This window comes from Lutjanus erythropterus, chromosome 19, assembly GCF_056507025.1.
Source record: "Lutjanus erythropterus isolate fLutEry1 chromosome 19, fLutEry1.hap2, whole genome shotgun sequence".
Taxonomy (NCBI): domain Eukaryota; kingdom Metazoa; phylum Chordata; class Actinopteri; order Lutjaniformes; family Lutjanidae; genus Lutjanus; species Lutjanus erythropterus.
The window spans coordinates 18,031,736-18,050,100 of NC_139335.1; the positions used below are offsets into that span (position 1 = coordinate 18,031,736).

Genomic DNA, 18,365 nt, shown 5'->3' on the forward strand with positions numbered 1-18,365 from the left:
TTCACATAGCCATCGTAAAATTTGGAAACAGCCTCTCATCCTAAATCAGAACCAGTGCCAGTGTCCTCTGCCTGTCCATTTCTTTTTCCAGATGTTTAGGTCGCTAATTATCTACTAAAGAGGAAGATTTGAACTTCTACCTTACCAAAATATAAAGGCCCAGATCTGAGTTTACTTGACAAATCACGATTAGGCTAAGGAAGGCTGATTCGGTGCCTAGCTGCTGTTTTTCTTTCTTTAAAAAAAAAAAAAAAAAAAAAAAGAACAGCTTCAACAAAAAAGGCTGTACAGTGCGTTGTGATCGGCAACGGTGCTATTCTGTAGCCAGGTCTACCCATTTCTATGGTTACATCCCAGATTTGCATGCTAGAAACAGTAAATTCAAAGTAATACTCTTTAGAATTTTTTAAAAATGCATCTGAGTTCACTGTCTTTACTTTATGATTTCATGTTTTTTAGTTTTTCTCTAGACTTTTTTGTCCTGAAGCAACTCAGACATAAATCTGTTCACTCCAATTTATCTTTGCCAGTTGTATTATTTCTGCCTCCAGAGTGGCCCAGACTCTTAACAATGTTCCTAACAGCTCCAGTCAGCTTGCTGGTATAAATCCATTATTGTCCTGGAAGTGTTCCATCCTCCTGTCTGTCACATCATCTGAGTCCTCGGCATGGAGTCCTGCTGGTGTCCGGGGTACCAGTGAGCAAAATTGTTCATGTATCCTCCAGAGTGCACTGGCGCGCCTTTGGCGGCCATGCTGATGTCCCACAGGGAGCACGGAGAAGAGGAGGACGGCGGAGGGGGAGCGAGGTGGTCTCCCTCAGGTCCACAGGGCCCGTTCTTCATGATCTTCTTGTATTTGGATCGTTTGTTTTGGAACCATATTTTCACCTGGAAGGACAAGGAAAAGGGAAGAGTTAGATAAAGAAGCTGATCCACACAACAGTGCAGTTATCTAATATGTTTAATGTACAGTGAGTGAATCTCAGTGGGTCTTTTTCCACACAATGGGAGAAAATGCTTAAAATATGTGTGACTTTAGATGTAGCACCGCAAAAATGTTTTTGATTGTAAATTAAAATTAATGGGATGAAATAACATAAAACAAAGGACCTTGTCAGTGTCACCTAAACAGGATGCCCCTTATATTGATCAGTGATGTGTCCTTAAGTTTCTGATGAGTGAATGTTTTGTAAGCCTATAATAAAATCACCATGTGTTAATATGTCAGTAGAAACTATGGTAAGAAATGTGTTGACAACCTTTTTCCATGTTTAAAACAAGACTGAAACTAAATAAAATGTAACCCTTGATAATGAAAACTATGAACAAAATGTCATGTATATGGAAAATCAAGACATTGTAGTTACTGACTGATAAAATAAATCCTTCATCTTCATAAGAAGTTGATTTAGCTGCTTGAACTGTTGTATTAATAAACGGCACCTTGTGTTTTTACTACACGTCTGCTGTTATACCAGAATTGTTAGCTAACGTTACCAGATCTTATGTCTCTGCCACCATGCTGACATTAGTGGCTCATAAGTCTCTGCCAGTAATTAGACATGTTCAGATACTGTTTCTTCCTTCTCAATACCAATTGCAGCACCTCAACTTTGTGTTTCGCTAATACAGAGTTCCGATCCAAAATGACTTCTAACATTTTAGCATGGTTTAAACCCTTTGCAAAACATGAACAAATACAGGAAATGAATACCATCAAACATAATTTGAACATGACAATGACTCCCACACTCAATTTATATGAATTCTCTATTCTCTATGTATATATCTTAGTATACATATGTGTAAGCAACATCAAAAATGAAAATTACAAAGAAGTTTTAGTCACGTTGTGAGAAACAAGAACCTAAATGAATGCAATTAATATTAACATGACGAAGGACAAAAACTATTATAACTATTGTAAATGCTGAAAACACCTCCTAGGAAAGCAATTAAAGCTAATAATGAAAGTACAAAGCCTACAATTAGGTAATAATGAGTCATACAGATGAACCAGTGTTTTTAAAGCAAGGCAAGGCGAGTCAAGTTTATTTATATACCACCATTCAGGCACAAAGCAATTCAAGGTGCTTTACAAGAGCTTAGAAATACATTAAAATAAAACATTAAAATTGCATTTGAGATCACAAAAATAAAAGCTAAAAGCAAGACAATAAATGGTTAAAACACAACAAAAATTACATTAAAAAAACAAAAACAAAAGCAAACAAATATAAAATCAATAGCTACAGATGATCTTAATGAGAAGTTACGTATCTACTTTACTGCAAAGCTGCAGGAAACTAATATTCTAACCCTGATTTAAATTAGCTGACAGTTTCAGCAGACCTCAGGGATTCAAGATGAGCACTGACTTTTAATCTTTGTTATTTGGGTCCAGAAACAACTGTCTCAGTTTTTTTATGTTTATTTTTTTTATGTTTACATCCACTCATTGATTTCTTCAGTGCACTTATTTAGCAGATGTAGAGGACTGTAGGCATGTGGTGACACTTTTATGTAAAGTTGTGTGTCATCTGCAAAAAGTATGTTAAAAGCTGTTATGATATTCCATAATCTGAGCAAGAGGGAGCATGTAGATGTTATACAGAAGAGGCCCGAGGATGGACCCTTGAGGAACTGCACATGGCATTTTTGTTTGCAAAGATTCAAATGAATCCCTGTCTTATAAATACACATTTAAACTAATTTAGCACAGTGCCAGAAAGTCCCACCTACTTCCCCAGTCTGTCGAGCAGTATCTTAGGGTCAACTGTGTCGAATGCAGCACTGAGGTCCAGTAATACCAAAACCGAAATCTTTGATGCATCACTGCTCAGATGAAGACTTTCACAAGTGCAGTCTCAGTGCTGTGGTGTACTCGAAATCCAGACTAGGCTTTTTAAAAAGAGGTCTAATAACTGTGCTCTTCAGGGCTGTTGTAGCTTGACAATCTAACAGTAACGTAACAGACAAAAATAACATTACAGTAGGTGTGCCTACAATAACATACTTGTATTCACTGACTGCCATACATACATAAATTCAGTTTCTGGGGACGATTTAATCAGGTCTATTAACCTTCTGAGTAGTCACAGTTTACACTGGGACATCCAGGCTCTGGCCTATGAACAGGCAGCATCAAAATTATTTACAATTTCAGCTTTTGTGAGTTTCTCCAAAAATCTAGATTTATCTATCTATCTATCTATCTATCTGTCTACTGTTGTAAAGATGCCTGATTCAGTTGTTACTGTATTAACAATTACATCAGTTCATTAATAAAATAAAAAACAATTCTTTTTTTGTTCCTGAGACTCAAGTTAAGAGAAGAATATCTACTGTATGTGTATGCTTTATCTATTTGGAGCGACCCACCAAAGCTGAAATTGTGAATAATTGACACCTGATATTGTCTGTTCATAGATCAGAGCCTACATGTCCCAGAGGAAGTTGTAGCTATTCAGAAGATTAATGTTTTGGCTTTGAGCTGAGCAGATCACTCCCAGTCACTTAATTTAAGTCCAACAAGTAAACAGTATCATGTTCAATTTCTCACGTTTATAATAAACCAGATATCATGATAATCAGTTAAGGATTAAGGAAGTTACAGTAGATTTTATAATGAAATCTAAACTCTAAACTCTCAATGTATTGCTTACTAGTGGATCTTGACCTCAACAACATGGTGGATTGGCAGATACATGTCAAATCACACCTATCTACCTTTCTATATCTACGGACACAACTATCATCTCATTCAGTACAATAAGGTTATTGTAACATACCGTGTTTCCAATAGATTTATGGTTAGTTGGTGTAACAGGGTACAATTTCAGTATATGGAGATGTACAATTAAAGTAATGGATGTTAAATGCAATATTTCCAGGATACATTTCAATACTAATGCTCTGTTTCATGAAATGATGATGTTCAAATTATACAACATGTCTTTATTCCTTTGAATATATAATAAGACAGACATAACATTGTTACAATCTGAAAATATTGAGCTCAATATCCCTTCAATCATTTTTCTGTGGTTAGAAATGATTGAATTGTGATGATATAATTGGCACGGTCTCTGTTTCCAGCATGCTTGCAAATTGAGCATCAAATTACAAGAATATGCCTCTCGGCCAACCTGTCAGCTTAGCGGGAACAAATGAATCATAAATAATTACACACAGTCAAGTGAAAGATACTTTTGTCTCAAACAGGTTTTAACTGCGCCGTAAAGGAAAGGCGAACGCCCAAAGGACTTTTGCTGTGCGGAGAAAAACCTCTGGCCGGCAACAGAGGAGGGAAAGATAAAAGAGAAGGGAAAAGAAAAGAAAACAGTCTTGGCGCTAAAATTGTTTTCTCCTCCACACTGACAGTCCTGGGAATTATTACGCTGGGATTTTATGGGTATTTATGAAGATGGTTGAAGTGGTTTATAGAAGATATTTGATTCTATAAAAAATCTAATTTCAGACTGGTCTAATTGACTCTAAATATATGGAAAAAATTATCCATTTACCCGATAATCAAAAAGGCACCCAGCTTTCACACCCAGCTCTCAGCTTAAAGAGCCGAGAAGTCATGCAGAGTGAAATTTACATTTAATTTGATCTCTATTGTTCCAGTGTATCTGCTGACGTCAATCACAGCCTGTTAGAAGTTAGTATGGATGGTGGCAAATACTTAAAATTAAACTATCACTCCATAAATCTGCAATACCATCATAATTACAGAACATAATGCTGTTATTCAGATATGAAGTTGTACTTGCACTTTGAACTCTTTCTCAAAGTTTCTATATTGAGTAGCTTATACAAATATCAAAATAGAAAATCAGACCTGAAATTCAAAGAACTTAGTTGTTCTTACAGTTGTGACAGCCATGCTTAAGGTAAAAGTGTTTTAAACAATAATCTATAGACTAAAGCAGTGGCTCTCAAATAGGGATCCAGTCGTCACTTGATATTGTCAAATTACAGTGTTGCGTGTGTCCTGCACTCCTGCAGAGCTCCTGCAGCCCGCCTGAGCTTCCCTGACTCACTCCAACCATAGACTTTATATTAAGTAGAATTTCAGCCTATTTAATATCCCGTATATGACTCCAGCTCACTATGTGTACTGCTGTCATTTTTGCATGCGCAGTTGCTACATATTGCTCCATATATCTTATTTTTTTAACCAAAGACTGCAAAATTCAATTAACATAAAATATTTTAATTCTTAAATATAAGATAGCTCATTACGCAGGGTTATAAATTGTGTGTATGTTTTATATTATATAAATTTTACATATATATTTTATTTTATGTTATTTAAAATATTCAGAATCCGCACTTTATTTTCTGTATGCACTAAGAGTGAAACACACTCTCTTAATTTGCATGTATGTTATAGGTATTCTGTGTTGACATGGTGTAAATATTTTTAATACATGTCTAATGTCTTAATAATGCATGACTAAGTGTAAAAAAAGGCTATCTCCAATTATTCCCAAGGAAAAACATGAGCGGCCTTCGGGATATTTTCTATCTCGTAAGGGGTCCCTGTCTGAGAAAAAAATGAGAACCTCTGAACTAAAGAAATTTTAAAAATTGTGGTATATAGTAATAATTACCTGGAGGGGTGCACCACAGTTATAGGTCATGGTTGAAAACCTAAAGTGAGTATGTGGAGTGCAGCTTATGAGCCCAGGAGTCAATCAACAGCACGTTAAGTTAATGCAGTTCCACTGAGAGGATTTCTGCTGTAATTATTGGTTTCATATTCCAGCAGCAACATGGAGCTGACAGCTTTCCTGAGAGCGCGACTAATGACACCGACATTAGCGGAGGAGGGTGGCTGAGAGGCAGGCCAGGTGCTATTGAGTGCGTGTGTGTACAGTATTCACATAACTATGATGAATACAACCAAAACTTGAAGTGTACATCTAGGAATTCTTAAAAAAAAGCTTGATCAGTGGTGTCCTGAGAGGGTTTTCAGAAATAAAAGGCATCCATGTGGTGGGAGGTTTAAGCTGTATGGACCATAAGAGAGAGTGAGTGTGTGTGTGTGTGTAGGTGTGTGTGTGTGTGTGTGTCTGTGAGTGTTTGTGAGAGAGACAGAGAGAAAGAGTTTCAAGGAAAAACGTTAGAACTGTGCTACGTGCCATTTCTCAGCTGCGTCTGGGAACATTAGCGATTCAGATGGAAAGTGGTCAGTGGTTGGCTGCCGGCCTAATGGCATGAAGGCGGGACAGAGATGTGGTGTATGATCACTATCTTCAAGTGTGTGTGTTTATGTTTCCATATATGTGTATGAAAATGCACACAAGCTACATATGTTTGAGTAGATGCACGGGTGTGTGTATGTGTACTAAAATGCATCCATGCATGTGAGGAATGTGTGTATGTGGAGCATATATACTGTATGTACTCGTGCAGCTTCGTACGCACACAAGGCTAATTACAGCTGACTGAGAGCAACGTGACTGTTTCAATACGAAATGGTCTGTGTCTCCATTGGTTCATATGTCACCACCAGAAGTGAGAAAACAAGCCTGCAAAACGTGTGTGTTTTCTTCCTGCAAGCGTCTGTATTTACAACAATAATGTTTAATAGAGCTCTTATGCATTTAGTCTGAATTCAGCATTAAATAAACAGTTAAAGTTGCTGTTCTTCAAATGTAAAAGTCTGAAATTAAAAATGTTATTTAGAAAAACTAGTTTTTACACATTATTAAAAAAATAAAAACTGCATTCAGACTATAGGTTATACTCCAATCCTATCACCAGTCAGAATTTCATTGGATAATTGGATGATTCATTTTTTATTACAGTATCTGCAACTATCAGATGGTTAAAGGTAAAGTTTGGTTAAGTACATCACGAACAAAAGACCAGCAGACACAGGTGGTCAGACAGTCACAAAGGTTTGATACAAACGCCCAAGTTAGAAAAAAATGTTACTTCAATTATCAAAATAGGTAGGAATTCATTCCCATTCCCCAGTCATTCATAGGAATGACTGGGATGCTGTCGTGTAAAGTGGATTCTATGTTTTGTGAATACATCAATACAGCTTGACTTCCTGGTTTATCTTTGACGGTACTAGTTGTTGTTTTTGTGCAATGAGAGACATTTCAGTTGCACTCACTTTTGGTTAAACCTCCAAATAAAGTGATAGTTTTATTTGGCTGCCTTTGCTTGTGTAAAACTTGTATCCTCATCTGACCATTTGTTGCCCAGCTGGACTTACTTTTAGTGATGTTGTGGCGTTCTGACATCTCAGCAATGTTAATGTTAGCATAACATTAGCTAACTGGTTGGCTGATGTAGATATGCCTGCTCGTTAGCAAGGATTTTGCCAACATTAGCTCACTTAAGATGTCAATACATGTCGCTTTTACAGGTCTCCCACCAACATTATTTAACAATCATTCAGCAGAGATGAGCCTACAGGAAACAGGAAAGAAGAAAGTTGACTGAGGTTCCAAGCTCGCTCAACTGTCATTGGAGCACAGAGCTAAAAGGGGCGGGACTTAGGAAGGTTCGATTGTCCAATGTGAACAAATTTCTAAGATACTGGGCTGAGTTTAGATCATTAAATGACCTGCGAAACCAGTTCACAGGCAGGTCATGCTATTAAATTAAAATATCTTTTAACAGACAAACTGGGAAATCCCTTGGTCTTTTTGCTGTGCCTAAAAAGGTTTCACAGTGACACTTACTAATCTTTGAGGGAAAAAAATGCGGGCAAGCATTTACAGAAAGGAAGCACCTGGTTTAAAAAAAAGTACCTACCTGTACATTCCTCAATCTACAGCCAGAGATTTCTTTTTTATTGCACTTTGGTATCATTCGAGTGCTCACATACTAAGACTGCACAGTCAGTCAAAGCTCTCTTTCCCTGATCCAAAACACCTCAAAGAATACAGACAGAGAAAGGTTAAAAAGAGTGCTTCGTGCATGTGAGTATGACTTAGCAGACCACATTCAAAACCACTTTGCCACTCCAAAAGGCAAAGGCAAATGAACAGATCATCTCTTACTCCCAGTGTAAACATAGCTGTGGTGGTTAATTCATATGGGATTAGGACAGCTCATCTGATGACATCAGCTGCTTATGTATACTCAGTGTACACACACACACAAACACACACACACACACAAACACACATGCACATATCATATTTCAAATGAGGTTCCCTATTCCCAAACAATCCAATGTAATGTTTCCCTAAAGGGACACCTGCTCACTGCTCAAACCTTTACTTTTCACCGTTTTGACATGTGTAATACATCTTTGATAATGTTACACGCAGCATTATATGACTTTTAAAATAACCCTTTATATGTCACAAACCCCATTATTTCCTGGCACAAAAACGCTGCTACATGTGCTGCCTTTTCTGCTCCTGCTGCTGCTTTGTGAAGCAGAACAATGATTATAATCATAACCAAAATGATAACAGTCTAAACAGTGGCTGCATATTCTGAGCCAGTAAACCAATATATATTTAGAAAACGAATGTGCTATTGATGACAAAAATGGCTCCTGTTTCTAAATTTGACCTGGTGCTCCCAGTTTATAGTCTTTTTGGTGAAAGACTAAATTGTCAAAGGAGCAAAATGTAACAAGTGTGCATCAAAAAAATGAGTACTGCAGTTCAAATAGGGATTTGGAGCTGCTAAAGAAAGTGACTACATGACAGCTAGCTGCTGAGATAATTAGTAGCCTCGCTGACACTAAAACTACATTTACTGAATCATTTTTCCGTTGCTGTTATTGTTAACGTATATAATCAATGTCTGGCCTTTTGAACAAACAAGTTCAAATGGGCAAGAAGGCTACATGAACTGATTTAAGTGGACTAGATTTCCACCTTTTATTTCATGATACTTGCCCAAAAGAAGAAGAGTGTCTTCATTTTGGGGTATTATAAAATGTAATGCTTTTTACCATAAACACTTTTTTAAAAACTCTATTGACTAGGAGTGGGAGGAAAAAATAGATATGTCATAGTCTGACAGTGTTTTTCATGGCAGTATTGTACCGATACACAATGGACTGATAAATGGAAGTATGAATCTTTTCATTGTATGAATCATTAATATTGAAAATACAAAACAAACATTTTGGTACACTTGCTTTTTCAGTCCATAATTTACAGCGATAAATCACACTATATCGCAGTTTATGTTATAATAATATTCATATCGCACAAGGTTTGTAATTGCAATAATATTGTGTTGTGGCTTGAGTATCGTGATAATGTCTGATCACAGGGCCGCTGATGATTCCCATCCCAAGTTTTTACTGCTCTTTGTCATATTAAAGGTTATGACAGTTTTGGCTGTCCAAAAGACAGTTATGGATGGTTGCTTTGCTCATGATGATATAATCTGTGTTTTTCTGTTTTCACTTAATTATGGTACATGTTATGTCACAATATGTTGTATTTAAAAGACCTCTCAAACTGAACTGTCTCTAATACATTAAAGATGCTCAGGAAAATGAGGAACCAGAGAGTGTCAGAGGAAGCAACCCTGAATCGTCAGTCTCCCGGCAGTACGGCCAACTCACACGAACATAAAAATATCGGATGGTATTTGGTGATGTCCTAACTCAGGTTAAGACAAACAGGTTCGTTATTCACTGATGTAAAAGAGGAAGAATAAAGTTATTTGCTGAGAAATAGCTGGAACAAAATTGCAAAAAAAAAAAAACTACGAGCATTTAGACCAGCAAATATGGGAGGTTTAATTGACTGGATAAAATCTGAATCACTATTGTCTATTATCAATGGAGTGTGACAAATTAGACATTTATTTATAGGAAAATGTTGTTGATTGTTGTTTAATCCCATCTCATCTCTTAAAAACAATATGAATTTCAGATGTTCATAATGTTGTCACAAGTGGCTAAAATCCACCAATCATGACAGCATCAGATCTCGGTTCACTGACTTCACGTAACAGACAAAATGGCCGCCATTAGGCTTTTATTTGTCTGTGACTGCGTGTGTGTGCGTGTGTCCTGAGAGGGAGAAAACAGACAAATAAAACGATGACCACTGGCTCGAGCGCAGACCTATAAATGTACAGTTACACCCAACATGTGCACACACACTTCACTGTACACACACACACACACACACACACACACACACACGCTCCAAACATCTCCAGCCTCTTTCTTTTATCTTGTTTGGTTGTCTCATGTCTTTTGTTTTCTGATTTCATTAGAAATCTTTCACATGACATTTAAGCACACGTGAGTCAGTTTGTACTGACACATCAAGGAGCGTACGGTGACAGCAGTAAACAAGAATGTACCAGTGCCTGTTTGGGCATTTATTCTGACCTTGTTGACCTTTCTGTGAACCAAAGAACACTTTAATTACAACTCAAACAATCAAACACATCACAGATTCAGATTCTATAAAAAATCTATTTTTTTCTGTATTTTCCAATAAAAAACGGCATTGTGGGTCTGTGTGTTGTATCCATATTCATGTATGTTGTGTTCTTGCATTCCAGTCATAAGTTCGGTGACTCCCTCACAGGGTGTCATACAGGGAATTAGGGCGAGATGATGCGCACACGCCCTCAATTAGAAAAATAGCCAACGCTTATTGTTGTTGTTACTATGCTGTTCATATTAAAGATGTTTTCAACTCTTGTCATCACAGGTATTTATGTGTTTACCCTAATCAATGACGCATTATATTATTAATATAAAATTATTTTTCAGTCTCTCTTCTGCTTGCATCATATTTGCCAACATACAACGATTGTGACAGGAAATTTTCATCGCCCTATTTCTCCTGATTTATGACGCTTTTTTTTTTTTGCTATCACAACCCACAGTTTCTTGCGCTGTAGGGCGCGTAGAGGCCCTCCGACAGTGGCGGCGGTCAGCAACCTGCAGCTCTGAAGCCACGCAGGCTCTGATGCTGCTCTCCAGTGGCTCCCTGAGGCTTTGACAAAAAAGATTATAAAGAAATGAATAACGGCTATTATTTTTAACATTTTAATTTTAATTTATCATAGTTTTAGGCCTTATGTGGCTCTTGTGTTCTGCATTTGTAAAACTGTGCAGCCTATACACAGAAAAAAAAGGTCACCCTACATACAACTCTAAAAGTAAACTGCTTCCAACCAGACAAGTATACAGCTACACCAAATTTGTGTTTTGTGACATATACGAGAAATAGAAATACAAATTCTGAGGAACTATTTCAGGGAAAGAGGCACACAGGAACTAACACATCCATAGAAAATGTTAATGAGGTTTCAAGGTTGGTAAGTATACAGTTTTGTGTTAATGAGAATTTTTTTTTATTTCAATGCATCATCTTAAAATGAAAAAAAGATTTGTTGATGTTTGAATCTGAATGTGAAAGAGTAAACATAGCCTACGTTGGATTATTTTGTGCATTTTTCTGTGTGTGTGTTGTCCACCACAGTAGGCCTACCTGCGTCTGTGTCAGGCCCAGTTTGGCCGCCAGGTCAGCTCTCTCAGGCAGGGCGAGGTACTGGGTCTGCTGGAAGCGCTGGTTGAGCGCCTGGAGCTGCAGGCTGGAGTAAATGGTCCGAGGCTTCCTGATCTTCTTCCCTTTCCCGTTTAGCCTCACCTCCCCATTCTCAATCACCGCCGTGGGCTTCTCGTGTTCTGGAGGAGAGGAGAGAAGAATTTTCCAAAGATAAATATCAACACAGGGATTTCAGCGGGGACAGAAGTTTGGCCTGAGACACCGTCCTGAAAAAGATCAGTCGCAGTGTTTCATCTTACATCCAACAAGAACACACCGAACCCCTTTAATGGTCACGAAATGCTTCAAAATGTTGAGAATAAATTTAATTCTTACCAGAAAATCATTGCAGTCCTGCTTTTTTCATATATATATATTTTTTTGTTTTTTTCTTGTCATGTCTATTGTTGTAATGGTACACAATTATTATTATTGTTACAATGGCTCTTTAAGAAAGACAGAAGGATTTTTTGATTAAAAAATGCTTTGTAAGACTATAATTTCACAAAATGACCCTTGAATTGACACTGGCATTCAATATTTTTCAAAATAATACTAATATGGTAGAATCCAGTACCATAGATAAGTAAATGTACTTGGTATGATAACTGTACACTGAAACATATCTGCCACATTTTTTAAAGCTTTTTTAAAGGAAAAGTTGTGGCTTTTTGTGCCATTTTTTTCCTTACTGTGTCCTTATAGTGCTGTCAAGAGTATCGATATATCAGTACATATCAGTACTTAATATTTGAAATATTTTTATATTAAATTTTTTTGCTCTCTCTTTCTTCTAACAGTGAGTTGACACACACACACACACACACACTGCCGCTGCAGTGCCTGCATGGTCCCGTGTCCTCTGATTTACTCACAGCGCCCTGTTCTTTCCATCACTCGTCTCATTTTCTCTGGCTGCATATCTGCTGGTATGTTATAGCCTTGTTGTGTTTGTCTTATTAACCAGCATTATTTTTCCACAAAAATGCTAAAGTAAGCAAAATGGAAGTAGTATTTAGGTGTGATATTAAACACAGAAATTCAGGGAACAGGTCTGATTTGAATATATCTGTATTAGAGTTGTTAAGAAGAACATTAAGCCTCATTTTTGGGATAATGCGCACATATGCACTGAAAAAAAAAAAAAAAGATTTTTGTCCAATATGTAAGGACAGACCATGTATGAGTATGTCCTTAACTATGCACCAAACCATCCTCAATTTATCCACAAGAACAGTGGTAACATCATTTTTGATGCTTTATAAAATATTTGCTTTCTTCTTTTGTAATATTGTGTGATACAAAATCATACATGTTGCTGGATTTAAAGCTGCTTAAATGCCACATAACGGAGTACAGTTCTGTATTATGAAATATCGTGTGATGAGAAATCTGCAAAATTAGTATAATGACTCTGTGACAATGGATGCAGCTAAGAAGTGCAAAGCAATTTCAGAGTGTTTTTCTTCTTCATTTTCTATTGGAAAAAAAAAAAAACTATACAACTGTGTATGTTCGCCCATGCCGATCTTTGTTATGACATGAGCTTATAGCCTGCAGTGGCAGGAGAGAACAGCTGCGGACAAGCCGAGGCCCCACAAGATGATCAGATTCTGTAACTGAGCTGCAGCTCAGCCGAGAGCGACAGACAGCACCGCCGCACTCAACTGCATCAACGCCGGAGAAGAGAAAAATAAAGTGCACTTGGTGGAAATTTGGCAAAGACAGAAAGACAGATGGTCAAGTTGAGAGGATGTAAATTTACAACTGCATGACAAGTTTTTAACCCTTGTGTTGACTTAAAGCTTTATTCTGTATATGTAAATGTATATATATTTATTTATTTTTCTATTTGTCTAACCTTATTAAGAAAGTATTCAAGGGGTGACTCTCTTCGTATCAAATGTCTGATTTGCCACAAATGTGATGTGTTATTGAAAATATATTACTGTTTCCCTGAAAGTCAGACAAATGCACAGTGTCCTATGTTATGTTTGGGGTCAGTTAAACACCATAACATAGGCATATAAAACTGCAATAAGACAAATATCAATAGACTTATTTGGGAGCAGTGGTGCTGAAATCCTGTCAGCACCGATCACAAAGACAGACAATATGAAAATCCATATTGTATTTATGTGTAACCGCTGACACTAGTCGTGCGTCAATATGTCAACAGTCCAAATTATGTTTAAAAGCAGTTCTCATGAGAAATTACATGGAGTATAATGGTGATAAAACACTGTGTCAGGTGTGTTTCTGGAGACTGGAGTCTATTCATCTGTGAAACATGTGGAGACAATGTGAGAAAAACCAGTTCAAAGTGCTGATGTGGCGCTTTCACACCATCATCTGATTTATGTCTGTAGAGCATGAAAAAATTCAAATTTAAATTAAACTTTGATCATTTTTTAACTTGTTCATAGATTTACAGTGGTGTAAATAGAATTTCAATGAAAAAAACACAAAAATGAATTGGATAAAATCACTTTCAGGTGAAAAGACTGTATTATTGTTTGATTTCTTACATTGTTCTGCTTCATTTGTGTGCATAAATAGTGAAAAATATTTATTTACAACCTTGAACTGTTACATATATATTTTTCCTAAATGCTTGTGTCATTTTTCTTGTATTTTGGCATCCATGCATCTTTAAACATATTTTGACAAGTCAGATGAGTTTGTGCTGAAAAATAGACACTGTACATGAGCGATGAAAGAAAGAAAGAAAGAAAGAAAGAAAGAAAGAAAGAAAGAAAGAAAGAAAGAAAGAAAGAAAGAAGGTTTTAATAGAAGAGCCAGGATGTGTTTGACTGAGGTCAGGTTTTGTTTAACTGAATCTGTATAGAATAGATTAATGTAACATATATGATGGTGGACACACTTCACCCTGCAGTAGTGTCCTGTGTGCAGACTGTCCTTTTTCACGGCAAAATATCTGAGTAACAAAAGATCTTATAAAATGAGTGGATCACATAATTTTAATCTTTTTGTTAGTTTTTGTCAATGCAATGTGGATTTCTGCTGTTCATATCATCATATTAGATTGAAGGAATTGTGTGTTTATAATGTTTTTTTTTTAAAACATAAACTATATAGATGCTGTATACAGTTACAAGTATATTCTTCACAATGGGCCTTTTTGATAAAGATGTTATGAATGTAACAACCAAAAACTAAATGTTTAAAAGTAACGCCATATATTATTTAATTGATGTGAGGTCAAAAGATTCTCCTGTTATTTTATTTTGAAAATTATGAAAATCTATAACACAGAGAAACTTCTGATTCAATTAACATGATATTTTCATCAACTTATTATTATTATTATTATTATTATCATTGTTATTATCATTATTATTATCATCATTATTATTATTATTATTATTATTATTATTATTATTGCAGGAGCTCAGGCAGCAGAAACAGGGTGGATGTTATTCGGGATATGACAGGCTGGGTTTTGAGGCTTTGGGTTTGGAGCGGGTGCAGCTTGCGGGCCGCTGCGGGACACCACAGACCCGGTGTCGGCTGCTTCATGTGGACACTCACACAATCTGAGCAGGCCTTGCACTCATCTCCCGTCCAACCCCAAAGTATACTGAACACGACGCTGTGGCCGACCGGTGTGTGGAACCAATTATTTTGCTCTGCTGTGGCTTATTTTCATGATTTTTTACTTCACTTCAAGTATTTTAATGGGCCTAAAAAAAAAGACATCTGTGAAGAATAATTTTTTTTCTGAGATTCCCATTTGATTATTTCGTGTGTATTGTTGCGCTTGATTTCCTCTGTGGTTTTACAATCAGCATCATTTTGACTTGGGCCGTCACATCAGTGATTCTTCAGGACTACACACAGAATCATTAATGACAAACATATTTTTTAGCACTGGTAGGCCTAGTAAAAAAAAAATCAAACAAGCCATGACTCAATTAAAGCTACAACAATGAGTTTTAACTGGTCATGAAACGGTTTAAGTTTAATACTGATGCCTCTGTATGACCTACATAAATTAACGAGAAAATCCGTGAGAAGATTGGCCTTTTCTATGTAGCTGTCCCTAATGTCTGCCACCGGGTCGGATTCTCCATGAAATCATTTGAAATCAGGCTGTTTTGCATTTTCCCCTGGTAAAGAGAAGCAGGAGATTTTTATTTAGATGATTTTATTTGTGTTGTTATATTGTGTGTTTATTATAGAGAAAACACTGCTGCTTTTGTCCATAGGGGCCCCCAAAATTAACGAAATATAAAAGCTCCTTGTAGTAGCTTTAAAGTAAAGCTTGTAGATTAAAAGTTAAGTTTTCTTTCTCATCAGCAGCTGAACAGACATTGAATAAATGACTGATATCACTGTGATTGTCAGGACCGTATATTTAGGAATTGGCTCATATTATGAAATAAAAGTGCAAACGTTAATACTTCATGTTTTCCTTGTGTGAACCTACCCGCATCCTCCAGTCTGGTGTGTCCCAGCGCGCCGCCGTGACCCCCGTGCTGATAGGGCAGGTAGGCCCCGGGGTGGTGAGCGCTCACGGGGCTGTGATAGGACGGGTATCCCAGCGGGCGACCGTACGACGATGCCCCGGAGGAGAAAGGGCCGTCGTGTTGCGAGGGTCCGACGGCGTGCAGCCCGTGGACCGGGTAATGGTTGTGGGACAGGCCGGGGGAGGGCTGCTGGTGTCCGGGGTAGCCGTGGCCGCCAAACTCCAAAAAGGCTGATTTGGACGGATCGGGCGGGACTAAAGTGTCCGATATTGAGCTCATAGTCATCATTGGGGTGAGGGTCAGTGATGTGGTGGGAAATAAGCAGGGTCAGCTATGACCTCCAGGCGGGGGTCATCATAAGACAACCCACCATCAATGTTGAAAGAGTCAGGAGACTTTCAGAGAAGTGTTTCAGTGTGTTTCCATCAACAGCTGTTTAAAATGAGTTTACCTTCGATAAATGTCACGAGACTCCGGTTGAATGAAAATACAGCGAGTTTAGGAGATTTTGTCCTCCGCTACATCCCAGCTGAGGGCTCCACAAACGTGACGCTCAGTGTTTAACACCATTTACAAAGACAGGATGCATTAACAGGCCAGCGCGCAGCCAAGACGGCGAAACGTCGGTGAAAAAAAAAACAGAAACTCCTGACATAAAGCCCGTAAAAATGATTTAATATCCTTCCAGTCGGGTTATTTTCCTTCTTCTCCCCGTCCAAAAGAACCAGCCCGGTGCTTGTTCCGTCCCGTGTTGTGAAGAGGCGCTTGGCAGCAGAGAGGAGTGGAGAGTGTGTTCCTCCTCTTCAGAGCGCACTGTGCGTCTCTGGCTCCACTTGGCACAAACACGGCGCGCTCATTGGCTGCAGCGCTCCGCCGTGTCACACAAATCACAATCAGCAGCGGCGGTAGTCCCACTGCTCTCGATTTTTGGCGGACAAAAGGCCTCAGTGCCCACCTTTCAAAGAGATTTTGGCATTTAAACTATAATTCCGCAAGTAAATTCTTAATTTAAAAAATATCTAGAGACATATTCACTTCATGAGATGAACAACTGTTTAATACAACACCGCCAATTTATTCAAAACTGATCGACTAAATAACTACATAAAAACACAAATTAAATAAATAATAACCAACAGGATAATAAATAGCGCCAAAATATTATTTGTTACTATGATAAATGACAAATAATATATGAGGAAGTAAACGACATGTGGCCTTTTATTCATTTGATCCTTTGCATCATTATACAAAAAATAAATCTTTGATAGACGCACTTTAGGTTAAGATATCTGTAATAGTTTCTCACTTTAACAGAAAATGCTTTTTTGCAATTATTTGTGGCAATCAGACAATAGACTAAAGGGATATTTATGTTTTTTTCAAAACTACTCATCTAAAAAATGACAATAACAGGTTGGCTCATGCACCCCAGCGACTTTCCAAAATAAAATCCTTCCTGCCTGCCAAAAGCAAAATAAGGCAGATCAGACCAAATTACCTTCATAAGCAGCTGTTCAAAGGCCACAGACCTTATTATCGAAATTATTTTTTATTAAGCACACACTTAAAGCTACACTGATCCACAAGGATCCAATTTTCCAAAGAACATCACACTGTTCTTTTTCTCTTTTTTCCTCATTTTTTTGGCCGAAAACAGAGCTGAAGCGATAAGACTGTTTCTGAAGACCCAATCGAGATCAACCTGATTTTTCGCCAACCTCACAACACACACACACACACACACACACACACACACACAACTACACGCACGCACTGACACTGAGGCCACCGCCTGTGGTCCCACACGAGGGACAATTACAACAAACATCGCCCTTCAAGAGAAACTCCAAACTTGTGATTTTGGCAGAGCCCGGCCTCGGACACTGTAATTTCACTCAGCTCACGGTCATTACGCTCATCTGCGGTGGAAATCCCGGACTGAGGGCCTGCTTTCAAATTAAACCTAAAAACCTCAGCATTAACAGATAAATACCAAACCGCAGGATAAAGTCATTTCAGAGGAATTGTTGGATCCAAGTAAATCGCTCAGTCGCTCAGGAAAAAAAAAGACAAAATGCCATTTCACTTTATTAATTAATGTGATGCACAATAGTTATCCATGGCGTATGTCGAGCAGATGTGGAGCAACATTTCTGTGCAAAACTGCAAATTTACAATCCAGTCTTAATATAGTCTAGGTTATATATCGACCTTCATTGTACCAAAGTCTCTTTACTTTCAGCAACATCTATTGACATTAATGTAAGGAAACCAGGGACGCATTTGGAACGCGTCATTACATTTATCACAACGCTGCAATAAACACAAGATGCAATCTGACTTACAGACGCT

The 18,365-nt window shown here is 37.6% G+C and overlaps 1 protein-coding gene across 1 annotated transcript; it reads right to left on the reverse strand.

Moving 5' to 3' along the window:
* Window positions 1-257: 257 nt before the first annotated feature.
* LOC146309619 (homeobox protein Dlx4a-like) lies at window positions 258-16,793 on the reverse strand. The gene is made up of 3 exons (XM_084743973.1): window positions 15,971-16,793; window positions 11,464-11,660; window positions 258-889 (listed from the first exon to the last, which is right to left on the reverse strand). Exons 1-3 carry the CDS (start codon window positions 16,296-16,298, stop codon window positions 647-649), a joined length of 768 nt encoding a protein of 255 aa, XP_084600099.1. The 5' UTR covers window positions 16,299-16,793; the 3' UTR covers window positions 258-646.
* Between the last annotated feature and the right edge of the window lie 1,572 nt (window positions 16,794-18,365).